The sequence below is a fragment of the Platalea leucorodia genome, assembly GCF_965183815.1.
Source record: "Platalea leucorodia genome assembly, chromosome: 6".
Taxonomy (NCBI): domain Eukaryota; kingdom Metazoa; phylum Chordata; class Aves; order Pelecaniformes; family Threskiornithidae; genus Platalea; species Platalea leucorodia.
The window spans coordinates 25192703-25206363 of NC_138828.1; the positions used below are offsets into that span (position 1 = coordinate 25192703).

The following is a 13661-nucleotide window of genomic DNA, read 5'->3' on the forward strand; positions in this document are numbered from 1 at the left end:
TTCACATGCCCAACTTGCGCTTCAGGGAGCAACGCGGAGAGAGGAATGATTGCAGGTAGAAAAAAGGACTTCAGAATAAAACAAACCAACCCGAAACAACAGGATGGCTATAAATTCCTTGTCAGATTTCATGACAAATGGCAATAAAGGGAACTAAAACCACTTGAGGGGCTCCTGTAATTCTTCCATGTCTCCAGAACATTTGCCTTAAAATGTTATACAAACTAATAAAATGGAAGCTGCTTTTTTAATAGGCATAAAATTGTCTATCTGATCCCCCAAATTCACAGATTCCTCCCACAGTTCTCTTGTTTGCTTGGTGTCAGAGCATATGGAGAATGAGAAAATACCCCAAGGGGGCAGGGATCACCTAGGAAAGTTGCGACCTGAGGGCAATGCAGGAGAAGTGGTTTCATTTGAAGGAGCTGATGAATCAGTGCTAGAAATAAGAGGCGCTTGTCAAAAGGTGATAATAAGAGGTATAGATGGGTATAAAAAAGGTGACTGTAGTTTTCTGGAGTATAGTTATGCTAGAGCCAGTGATGCAAATGGTTCCTGCCCTGTTGGAGGGGAATCTAGCGAGATGTGGAGCTGCTGTTTCTGAAGCTAAGGCACCTGGGTGGTGTTTCTGCGATTGTCCTATAGAAGAGATAGATTTATACTTGAGCTGATGCAGTGCTGGTTCTCACTGTGAATTGTAACTCCAGTAGTCCGTAAAGGTCTTCCTTCAAGAAACGAGGAAAAAAAGGAGGTGGGAGTGTTTAAGGAGGGATTCTTGTTGCATTGACTGGAAAGGTCAATACGCAGCACTGAGCCTCATGACTTGCAGCAGTTTGGAGCAAGTGTTACCAAGACCCAAGCGCCAAGAAGTCCCAAGATTCAATGTATAATCCTGTGATTTACAAAGAAGAGCTTGTGGGCTCGTTTGCTGGGAATGGAGTAAGGCATGATTATACGGGTTTTTTTTTCCCCCACCCTTTTCAAGGCTACAGATGCATTTTATTTTACACATCTCCTTTTCTATGTCACTTCTTGTGTGTCACTTAGTGTCACCTGGGCCTTTAATCTGTCTGGAAAGAAATATGACAAAACGGAAGGGACCAAGAAGCTGTTGTGAAAGTGGGGAAAAAAGTATGAGCAAAAGCACAGAAACCAGAGCTTTAATGATGAGTGTTATTTACCTCTTTCTCCCCTTAAAATTTTCGTAGCCTGATGTCTGACAGTAATAGTTAGTTGAACAGGTATTAGGTTTTTTTCTAAGATTTTTAGTCCAAATTGCCCTCATCCCTTAAGTGTGCTGGAATGGGAACCTGCATGTTTCGCCCTGGGGTGATAAAAGGAAACTTGAAATGCCAAGTGCTGGACACAGTTTTGCTGCCCATATGAAATGAATGTGAAAAAGAGAGGAGGTTGAGTTTTTCTGGTTTTGTTGTTTGTTTGTTTTTTAATATGAGCCCTTCTTTGCAAATTGTGTGAGGTACTGACACCCCATAGTATTTGAGCTTTTATTTGGGAGTTTTTAATTTGGTTTTCTTTTGTTTCCCCCCCCCTCTGTCCAAGGTAGCACTGACAACTTGATCTCACCTTTTTGGGAAGTTTTTGTGCTTGGCAGGCTCAGTGCTTTGCCATCCCCTGACCCAGGGATGTGCAAGGGGGCTTCAGGACTTGCTGGACTTGAGGGGAAAAGCCCATACCAGCACCCTGCCTTCCCCACTCAACCCCTTGTATCATGGTGCTTTTGCTCTCTTTGGTGATATCCCAGAAGGCAGCATGCATTTGGGGAGCTTAAAGCTGGTGTTCACAGCCTGCGGCTTCCAAACCAAGTTTTGAAATACTGGTTGTAAACCTGGAGCTTTCTAGGTTGCATGTTTTCACTTGTGGTTTTTGTGTTCAGGTCCTTGCATAAAAAAGGAATGGCTGCAAGGAAGCGCTTGGCCATTCAAAGCAAACACTTCCTTACAGACAGAAAGAAAGAAAACACGTGCAGATGAACCCTAAATGTGTCTGTTCCTCCCCCCACTTCCAATTTGTCATAATTTCGGATCCTGACTCGTGATTTTGAAACGTCTCTTTGATCCATTGCTCTTGTTCTATGTAACGTGGCCAGGGCTGTCCCTACAGCCAGAGAGACTATTGATTAGGCCAGTACAATTGCTTTTTGAAAGGCACATTGAGCCCAGTAAAGGATTTTTGCTGAAAGTGAAGTTTTGGATGATGTTCAAAGCCTCTCCTGGAATACTGCCCACTTGCACGGTCCAAGCTACCTGTGATACTCCAGCCAAGCCACCTGTCTATAAGTAGCAAAGGTGAGGACAGCGAAGTTACCCGTTTTGTTAATAAAATTGTTTTTCTTTGTATATGATAAAACTCATCACTTGCTGTGATAACTGTCGTCTTTCAACTAGAAAACACGAGGATGTCCTAGCCCTCTGGATTATCTGTTATCCAGCAAAACAGCCCGATGAGCAAGCGTTATCAGCTCTTATTAATCTTTCCATAAAATTAAAGAAATTATGGAGCTTAAGGCAGTCACTAATGAATCAATTTTAATTTATGGCTCAAATAAAATCCTCATTAAGGCTGACAAACTATAGCCTCAGGTAAACACGAAGCATTTCCACTGCAGACCTAAATGAGTTCTGCGCTGGATGTCGCAGCTTCTGCCAGAAGAGCAGGAGGGTCAGGGGTCCCATGTCACATCATAGGAGGCAGCGTCTTAGAGAAAGTAAATGCAGTGGTCTAGCCCTTAGGAGGTCTCTTTCTGGCATGCAAAAGCATAAAAATCAAAGACTAATTATATTTCTCTTTCTCTCTTTTTTTCTTTTCTTTAAACAAGCAAGCAGAGGATTTTCTCCATAGAACTGCTGTTTGCTAAGGGTTTTTGCATCCCCAAAATATACAAAAGTTGTACACAGAGGTGCTTGTACTGCGAAAGCAGAGGCAAATGTGGGTTTCCACACATGCACAAATCAGTCACCCATGGACCTGAGTCATATGTACCGCAGGGAAAGCATCTCCCAGGGCCCAGCCTCCATGTGTGCGCTTTTAACCTGAAAGATTCCCGCTGCAGCGGGCAGGGTCACTTCCTTCTCTGTGCGGTTGTACGGCAAGACCTTTGCTGGGAACAACGTTCGCGTTTGGAAAAAATACATCATCTCAGGAGATGCATCTGTGCTGGGCAGAATGATTCAATAAAACGTAGCCATTTATAACTAATGCAAGTGTGTTGGCTGTGTATGAAAAACTACTATTTTGGTTTTTAGACAGCTTATTTGGTGATTTTTTTTTTCCACTCAAGTGTTGCTGTTTCTAGCCTTTGATTTGCATTAAACAGCATTATTCAAGATGACTGTTTTTGTGGGAACACTTTGTAAATATTTTGTAAAACTTATTTGTTATGCCTTCTATAAAATATACAATGATTATTTTTGCCACAAATGTTGTTGGTTTAGTCTTTGCATTTCGTTTGGTGGGGATGCTGGTTGTTAAGGTTAGTTGATGTCACTGTGATGGAGTTCGAGTTTCAAGAATTCGAGGATCACGTAACTGTAATCATTTTTAAATCTTCCTCTCAGTTTGGTTTTAAAGAAATATCTCGTGGTGCTGTAAGAACTACTTGGAGGGGAAGGGGTTGTGCCACCCTGCCTCTTGTCTTTTGGCAATAAGCTGATGAAGACATCAGTGTTTGCCATCAGCCTTTGTGCACTCTCTGGCAAGCTTCCCCAGCTGATGCTGAAGTCCTGACTTCTGCATCTTCACTTCTGTTGATGCTGGAGGGGCCGCTCAACCTCTTGACCTGTCCTTCTGTCTGGACTGTTTTCTGACTCTCTTTTTTCTTGCTTTTCAGATGCAGTAATCGGACCCAATGTGCAGTTGTTGCTGGCCCTGATGTGTTTCCAGACCCTTGCCCTGGGACGTACAAGTACCTGGAAGTGCAGTACGAATGTGTCCCTTACAGTATGTATCTTGATATATTTGCATTTGTTTCTTTACTAGAGATCTGATTTATTGTGGAGACGGGGCCAGCCTTGAGCTTGTCTCTTGTTGCCTGAAGGCAAGTAAACACTCAGTGACAAACCACGTGCATCATATGAGAGTGAGCTGATAAGATATGAAAAATTGTCCTCTGTGCAAGGTTTGTGCTTAGGTTAAAAATATCCTAGTAGTGCCCCATGTTTTCCTTGTTGTACAGTGTAGCAGTGACGTAGCACCTTTCGGACAACACTTGGGAAGCCCTGTTAGTGAAAGCAGACCAGAAGAATGAAGCACTATTGCTACCTTACAGCTTCTCTTTCCAGAGTTTTATGCTTGTAATTGTATAGCAGTACGCTTCGACCGACCTATGTCCATGTAATTGGTGACATTTGATAAGTGCCTTAAATACAGTATTGTATCGCTGAGGAGGTAGAAAGCTAGTGTTTTGGGAAATTTGATGTTTGATGGTAGAAAATATTAATCTATAAGCTTCCAAAGTTATGAAGACAAATTACAGGCAAGCCATTTAGCCTGAATTTTTGAGGGTAGAAAGACAGTGATCTGCGTTTATAGCAATATGCACTGAATGGGAAACGTCAGAGCTACAAAAAGTTAGGTGTACCTCAGAATTTGCTTTCTGTAGAAACTGAATTTGTTAGACACAGTTACGGTCCTACTGTCAAAAACAGCATACCTCAAAAAGGAAATAACAACAGTAATACTAGGAGTGCACTTTTTATTAGCAGTCGTAAAGGGCTGAGCAGTGAATAACAGCACTATTTCTAGGTTTTCAGTTTGAGTAGGCCAAAGCTCATAGCACACCTCTCAAAACAATAAAGCAGGTATGGGAATGAATGCTTTCGAGCCACAGAGTTGTATTTGAGAGAGCAGCAGGAGACTTCAATTTGCCGAAACCCAGGATTTGGATGGAGGACTAAGAGCATCTTCTTCATTGCCTCGAGCACAGGCTGCAGAAGAGTAAACGTGGCTGAGAAATGACAGGCACGCTGTCCAGAGGGGAAGCGAGAACCTACAAGCCCCCGAGTGGTCCCCATGCCTCGTGCAGGAGGTGGCTGCCTGCCTGCCGCCACGATGTGGAAAAGCTGTGAGGGGTTTTGCTTGTTGAGAAACCGCAAGGTGAGGGATGCGGCTAAGACCACCTCCCTGAGCAAAGGGGACCCTCTCTGCTGAGGACCTCTGTCTCTCTGCTGGCGGTGGGCCAGCTGTGTCCGTATTTGATTTTTCTAAACAAAAATATGAAGCTTCTAAATGCAGTGATGGAATATTTTTTATGAGGTGAGCTATTAAACCCATGGAAAGAGTGACATCAGGGGCTTAGGGTCTGCCCTAGCGAGCTCATACCAAATTACCAGTTTGGAGTTACTCCACTCTAAATGAGGTCTTTCATTTTACAAACGACACTGTGCGTGGGGAGGGCGAGGGGAGATCGGTTTCTACTTATCATAGCAGGTTGTATTTCCTTGTGATTTGTGATTTGCATGAGGTATGCTGTTCCCTCCTGAGACTGGGCTGGTAAAGCAATAGTCATTACCTAGTACCCCTCTGTAGCCTTTGTTGCATATAAAACAAAAAGGAATAGTGGTGCCTTGTGAGAAAGGTAATATGTGAATATTATGCCCCGAGGTGTTAATCAGCCCTATGTACAGGATGTAAAATAACTCTTGTGAGAGGTTGCTCAGTACCAAATGTACAGTAGGGTTGAGTATGTTTTAATGATCTGAATGTGGGGAGGAAAACAACAACAACAAGACATGCTGCCTTTGCAATTAAGTTAGTAGCTTTGATGGCTGTTTCCTCTGTTTGTTTATGATTCAAATATAGTGCCTCTGTGAGTAGAGTTATGGGGGGAGGAACGAGGAGTGAGCACGTTGTAAAATAGGATCCCATCTTCTGGGCTGCTGTTCTGCATTGCCTAGGAAATTTTGGGTCAAATATTCATGCGCTGTTATTCAGTCTAGCACCAGGGAAGTTCATTGCGTTCAGGCGAACTGTGTCCCTTATCTGCAGATGTGGAGTAGGAAACCTAGGGCTCCTTTTTATTCTTCTCCTACCTCAGTCTGCCTGGCTTTGTTACCGCCTCCATTTCTTCCCTCTGAAAATGGTCGGCTCAGCTTTGCAGAAGTTCCCTGCCTGGGCCCTGGGAGTATCCCATGAGTGAAAGCCATCCAAGTGATGGGGAAGGTGTCAGCTGGACAAGGAGGTCAGCAAAGGTATGGCTGGACCAAAGCTATGCCTGGTGGATGAAATCTGTTTCCCCCTTGATGCCCTCGGTGATGCCTCTGCCGCTTGCTGTGGGTCAGTTGGTCCCCTTGGGTTCTTGTCACTGAGTCCATGTGCTTCAGCCCCTCTAGCCAAATTTGGGCTGTTGTCCAAGTCCTTTCAGGTCCAGCTTTCTCAGTATCGCTACGTACACCCAGCTGCCTTGCGTGAAGCTTCGCTGGAGGGGAGTGGGCTCTACAGGCTCCTCAGTGCTGGGAAAAACCCTTCCTCAGCCACTGACGTTTTCTCAGTGGCTTCGTGCACCGAGCCCTTGGTGAACAGTGGTGCCTGCCATATGGCCATCTCCTCAAGAAAGAGAGCAGTTGCATAACAAAGAAATTAATATTTCAGGAGGCACTTGTACTTCTGTGCAATTCCAGCTTGCTTCGTCTGGTTGGATGGGTTACTCCTTACGGTTTCAAATTATTCCTTATGGATGCAGAGAGACAGTTTACCCAAGTGTTGGCTCAGCAGCAGAGGGGAGCATGTGTGCGTCTCAAGAGAGCAGCATTTAGGAGTCATCTTTAACAGATGTTGTTAGGACTGACCTTAGGCGCTTATGCTCAGTATAGTGCTAGTGTATATGCTCCCTTGGAGAAAAATTATGGAAGATTTAAAACTCCACTGGGTAGCCTGCTCCTCCTGTGATTTTATTTATTTATTCATTTTTTAACTCTTCCACCACTGACTCGTTTAATTTTCAAGAGGAAAGCATCCCCCTTTCCTCTCAGGGGAGGGGGGGGAAACAAATCTCTTCTAACTTCAGTAGCTCATATATTTTAAAATGTCCTTTATATTACCCTCCACACAACATTCCTGTGTGTTCACTAGAGATACTCCTGACAAGGAGAGTTTCGTGAGGCTGCAGTTACTCTCAACATGTGGGGAAGACAACGGATGATTACACAGATCGCCCGGTCCTCTGCTTGTTTTCCTGATCCTGTAGTCAGTTTATGTGATGGCAGATGCTGTCTACAAAAATGGACAGTCATTCCAAGGACCTCTGGACTTTTTTTGTTGCCCTCTGACAATGAAAAGCAAGCGATATCAGCAGGTGAAAAGATACCAGGCCTAATTTGACAGGCTTCAGTGGCATCAGTTGTCCTATTTTTCTGGTATCAGATAAAGTCACCAAATTAATTTTGTCTTTCTCAAAGCAGGCCTTGCCATGTGGTGTTTAGTTCTCTGATACCTGCTTTAAATACTGCCCTTTTTCTTCCAAAATACTGAAATTACTACTCCAATTTTCTTAAATTTAGTTTTCTTTTAATCATTACTGACCAAGAGAGCTTTTCCATGGTTTTCTATTTAATATGTGCTACTGCAGACCTGCAGTTTGCCATTGCCAGAGCTGTGGACACATGGCACATTGCAGAGAGATGTCTGAACCTGCATTTTAGGCTGCATTACTATGTGTTTAAGTATGAGAAACCTCACTTTGCGAGGGTCCCTTTGATTCCGTACTCTGTTTTTGTTTCCTAGTGCATCCCTTCCCTCTCCCCTTCTCCCATTATGGAGCAGTGTTAAATGGGTAATGGGAACAGCAGTGGTGGAGGTGGTTTTGTGAAGCTAGGTCAACACTCTCATTGCAGAAACACTTCAGTATCTTCTTCTGGTGCTTTTACAGTGCTGTTGTCATGGTGCCAGAAAATCTAGGAGTGTAATTGTTCTTATTTCACCTTTGTAATGTACTAAGGGATTTACCATTTTACTCATGAGCCGGTGCAGAAAGCAGATGAGCACTTTATCCAATGCTGTACATGAGACTGGTGAACAGGCAAGAGTATCCCAGTTTTGCAAGATGAGTGGTGGTGGGAGAGCTGCTGAGCTAGCTGTCATTGTAAGCAGCCAGATTTCCTACTGATAATCTGATAAATCTGAACAAACATGTTGGTTTTCCCTATGGAAATAAAGCCTTTGTACGCATATAACACTTCACAGCTCAAACCATACATGTTTTAGTAGTCCTGCGTGTATTTCTGAGATGCATGAAGGGAAAGAACAACACACTTGGGGCTGACGAGCCTCATTCCCTTCGCTCTCCCGAGCACACATGCTCCATGGGCCACGGCAGCAACACCGCCCTTCATGGGTGACACCCCAAGTCAGAACAGGGGGAGATTTTCCAGCATGTGAAAAGCCATCTCCCACTGGCTTTTACCAAAATTTAGGGACCGTCTGCATTTAGATTTTGGTTTTGGTTTCGAAAAAGATGCGAGTTGAAAGCTCAGAGGTGTTTTGGAGTGCTTTTTCTGTTTATTTCCCCCTAGAGACAACCGTTCAGCCTCCTGAGGATCCAGCACGGTGTTGGAAAGAGGATTTAGCTAGCTGAGTCAAATTTACCTTCAGTTTTTCCTGAGCTTTCAATTCCCTTAGGTTCTAGGTTTTGGAGTTCACAGAATAACTTCTTGTCATGTTTTAACCCCAGCCAGCAAATAAGCACCACACAGCCGCTCACTCACTCCCCCCCACCGGTGGGATGGAGGAGAGAATAGGAAGGGTAAAAGGGAGAAAACTTGTGGGTTGAGATAAAGACAGTTTAATAATTGAAGTAAAATAAAATAGAATGATAGTAATAATAGTAAGAATAATAATAAAAACAAACAATACAATAATAATATACAAAGCAAGTGATACACTGTACAATTGCTCACTACCCGCCAACCGCGATCCCCAGCACATCCCCAAGCAGTGATCGCTGCCCCCGGCCAACTCCCCCAGTTTATATACTGAGCACAATGCCATATGGTATGGAACAGCCCTTTGGCCAGTCGGGGTCAGCTGTCCTGGCTGTGCCCCCTCCCAGCTTCTTGTGCACCTGGCAGAGCATGGGAAGCTGAAAAGTCCTTGACTAGTGTAAGCACTACTTAGCAACTACTTAGCAACAACTTAGCACTGCTTAGCACTACTTAGCAACAACTAAACCATCAGTGTATTATCAACATTATTCTCATCCTAAATCCACAACACAGCACTATACCAGCTACTAGGAAGAAAATTAACTCTATACCAGCTGAAACCAGGACACTTGTGCATTGCTGTCCTTCAGAAACAGTCGGTTTTTTAATAGAGACTTGGAAAATTTAAGGTATAGTGCAGGACGAAGTGGAAAAAAGGTGGAGGCTCAATGAGGACAAGCCCATTGCTGCATTGATGGAAAGGATGGCAGCTGCAGGAGGGAGCGAGTCGGGTTCCTCGGGCATGGCATATCTGTTGTGGTTTAACCCCAGCTAGCAACTAAGCCCCACGCAGCCACTCGCTCACTCCCCCCCAGTGGGATGGGGGAGAGAATCAGAAGAGTAAAAGGGAGAAAACTCATAGGTTGAGATACAGACAGTTTAATAGGTAAAGCAAAAGCTGCACACACAAGCAAAACAAAACAAGGCATTCATTCACTGCTTCCCATCGGCAGGCAGGTGTTCAGCCATCTCCAGGAAAGCAGGGCTCCATCACGTGTAATGGTTACTTGGGAAGACAAAAGCCATCACTCCGACCGTGCCCCCTTTCCTTCTTCTTCTCCCAGCTTTATACGCTGACCATGATGTCGTATGATATGGGATATCCCTTTGGTCAGTTGGGGTCAGCTGTCCCGGCTGTGCCCCCTCCCAGCTCCTTGTGCCCCCCCAGCCTGCTCGCTGGTGGGGTGGGGGGAGAAGCAGAAAAGGCCTTGACTCTGCGTAAGCACTGCTCAGCAATAACTAAAACATCCCTGTATTATCAATGCTGCTTTCAGGACAAATCCAAAACCTAGCCCCATACTAGCTTCTGTGAAGAAAATTGCCCCTGTCCCAGCCAAAACCAGCACATTCTCCACCCCTTATTCCATACCATTTATGTCATGATCAGGTCCCACACTATCCTATACATTCTCATTAACTGCCACCCCCCTTCCTGTCCTTCTGTGTATATAATACACACATATCATTCCCTTAGTCTGTGGACCACCTCTATAAAACGTCTTTAAAATGTCCACAAAATGTCCATTGAGTTCATCTGGTCCATGACTTTGGGCTCCATCTGTTTTGGTGGTCACTCAGGACAGGAGAGGTGGTGTGTTGCATGGAGTTATTGGGCACCAAAGCCAGCTAAGATCAGGTCACTGCTGCACTTGCACTGCTTCTTATAAGGCTCGACCTCCATTGGTTCAGGTGGTTCTTGCTGCAGTAATTCCCATAACATGCAACTGAAATCCCGGGTTACAACAATTTAAAGGTATTTCCATTACAATCTCTACCCCTGGTCCCTTTGGACCAGACCATAGAGTTTAATGTTGTAATGAACTCTCCCCCTTGCCCCTGCTCTGGCTTGAACTTATCCACAGACTGTAGTCCCTTAGGGGTGTACCTGCTCCAAATGGAGGCTTAACTATGAGCCACAGTCTCTTCAGGGTTATACCTGCTGCAGCATAGACTTATCCACAGCCACAATTGCTTTGAGGTGTGCCTGTTCTAACATGGCCTTCTCCATGGGCCTCAATGCCTTCATAGATATACCTGCTCCAGCGTGGCCTTACCCACAGCCACAGTCCCTTCAGAAAGTAAACCTGCTCAACATGGCCTTACCCATGGCTGCAGTCCCTCCAGATGTGTACCTGCTCTGTCCTGGGCTTATCCATGGCTGCACACTTTGAGGTGCTCCACCGTGACCTCATGCACAGCCACTGATGATTCAGGGTGTACCTGCTGCAGCATGGATTGATCCACAGCCACAGATGCTTCAAGGTGTAACTTCTCCAACGTGGACTTATCCTTGGGCCACAACGCCTTCGGAGGTATACCTGCTGCAGCACAGACAGCCGCAGGCGCTTCACGATGTACCTGCTCTGGCATGGACTTACTCACAGACACAGACGCTTAGCGGTGTCCTGCTCCTGTGTGGGCTCACCCACAGGTCACAGTCCCTTCAACTCAAGTTCACACTGGAGTTCCAGCCTGTCTAGAGCAGCAGCACAGAAACAGCAGCGATGCCCTGGCCATCGGCCAGCCCAGGCGCATCGCCATTGCTGTTATCAAAATGTTCCCAGCAGCAGCAGAGTAAGAGGATAAGCAATACAGCAAGCAGCGAAAGCAAAAAGCAGCCACTAATGAGCACTAGACGCTAATATGCAGTAAGGCAAGCAAGACCCATAGCAAGCACAGGAGCCTGTCAATTAATAGCTAAACAGCAATAATAGCTATAAATTCCATCTAGCACATTCCAATCAAATCTGTCATTACCTCGAACCCTTTGAGCCCAACGTTGAGTGCCAGAAAAGACTGTTGTGGTTTAACCCTAGCTGGCAGCTAAGCACCACACAGCCGCTTGCTCTCTCCCCTCTGGTAAGATGGGGGAGAGAATCGAAAGGATAAAAGTGAGAAAACTCGTGGGTTGAGATAAACACAGTTTAATAGGTAAAGCAAAAGCTGCACACACAAGCAAAGCAAAACAAGGAATTCATTCACTCCTTCCCATCAGCAGGCAGGTGTTCAGCCATCCCCAGGAAAGCAGGGCTCCATCACGTGTAACGGTTACTTGGGAAGACAAACGCCATCACACCAAACGTCCCCCCCTTCCTTCTTCTTCCCCCAGTTTATATACTGAGCATGACGTCATATGGTGTGGGATATCCCTTTGGTCAGTTGGGGTCAGCTGTCCCGGCTGTGCCCCCTCCCAGCTCCTTGTGCCCCCCCAGCCTGCTCGCTGGTGGGGTGGGGTGAGAAGCAGAAAAGGCCTTGACTCTGCGTGAGCCCTGCTCAGCAACAATGAAAACATCCCTGTGTTATCAACGCTGCTTTCAGGACAAATCCAAAACCTAGCCCCATACTAGCTTCTGTGAAGAAAATTAACTCTATCCCAGCCAAAATCAGGACACACATCTCACTGTGATGATAACTTGCCTTGCACCCAGGTGACAAGTCTTCCATCAGCTTTTAATATTGGGGAGATCTATTTAAAGCGCTGTTTCCTGCAAGGGAAATACGTTCTTGGCTTCTGAGGAAGGATGAATCGTCCTTGCTTTCCGTTCTTCTGGGTAAACGGGCTAATAAATGTTACCAAAGCACCAAATAATTTTGATGCTTACAGAGATTTTCCTGCTTCTTTAATGCTAACAAGGGAAAGGAAAACAATGCTCGAGCATGGTTCATGTTTTCTTTTCTTAAAACTTTTTTTCTTTTTAAACATGGAACCTGAAATCACATTTCCCAATTGCTGTATTGATGGAAGGAAAGGTCATTTCTTTGCTAGAAATATTCCTTTTATTGCTGACAGAAGAGTAGATGGGCTCACATATCAATAAAAGTGAGGGATGGTAAGTGTGATGTGGGAACAGAATTCAATAAAACTTTATTGTATCACAAGTGGACTGAAGTGCATTTAAAAACATTAAATGATGGCTCACAATATCTGCTCCGCTGGACCTTAGGGCCAGTGAATAGACAGATAATTGAATAATGACATTTTTAAGAGAATACAAGCACTAGAAAGCAAACTGATATTTTCATTGCTCCAAGATTGCTGGTAGAAAAGGAAAGAGGGAGGAGAAGCTGGGAGAAAATTGCAAACTGAAAATGATTTAATGAGACCACTTTTCCCAAGAATACAGTTCTTAATTATTTCTGGAGTGCTGTAAGACCATTATGTGGCCTCCAGGCTTTCCCTGTGTGCGTTTTCTTGCCGCCTTCCCTATTGGTTGAGAGGCAGTGTTTGCCCACCAAGAGCAATGCTGTGTTTTGTTAAACAAATGGACTTGCGGCTTCTCCAGTTCTCTTTTGCACTGGGTTTTTGTTTTTTGTTTTTTTTTTTCTTTTCCCAAGAGAACTTGGTCCCCTGGGGCCCACTGGTGAAAATGGCAAGCGTTCCCAAGGGGTTAAACCCAGCTGTTGGTGCTTTGGTCAGTAACGAGTGAATTCCCCCCTGAAGCCAGGCATCATTTGTTTTACTTAGTTCAATAAATTATTTCTGTGCATGGGCTAGGAACAATAATTTAAAAAAAAAAAAAACAAACAAACAAACAAAAAAAACCAAAACACAAAACACAAAACCAAAACCCACCAGACGTAACTACCTATTGTGATTATTTCTGAGCAAAGAATCTTTACTTTGTCTCCTGCTGACAAATTGCCTTTCTTCTAAGGCATACAATTTCCTGGGCGTTGTGGCCAAAAAACCCCTTTTTAGTATTTGCTGAAATTCCCAGCTTTGCTTGTTGGTTCTTTATCCGTGGAGGCAGAAGCAAAGGACGTATTACTTCCCCTATCAGTCTCCTTTCACCATGTGTTTGTGGGGAGAGGGCACCTATACAGCAGCCATCTGGAAAGCACCCTTAATTAAAATAACCTGATATTACGGGGCTTTGCGAACCTGGAGGCTGAGCTATCCGTATAGGCGTGTGCATAGTTTTCAAGAAGGGGAGGAAAACTAAGTGC

General features: G+C 44.7%; 1 protein-coding gene across 13 annotated transcripts in view; it reads left to right on the plus strand.

Moving 5' to 3' along the window:
• The window catches only part of ADGRL3 (adhesion G protein-coupled receptor L3), a gene marked incomplete at both ends in the record, with an annotated part of 327767 nt that overhangs the window by 111317 nt on the left and 202789 nt on the right, over window positions 1–13661 (plus strand). For all 13 annotated transcript variants that reach the window (XM_082315697.1, XM_082315704.1, XM_082315703.1 and 10 more), the window contains one exon: window positions 3848–3957. In XM_082315697.1, the coding sequence (XP_082171823.1) occupies window positions 3848–3957 (110 nt within the window). The remainder of the gene's footprint in view (window positions 1–3847; window positions 3958–13661) is intronic.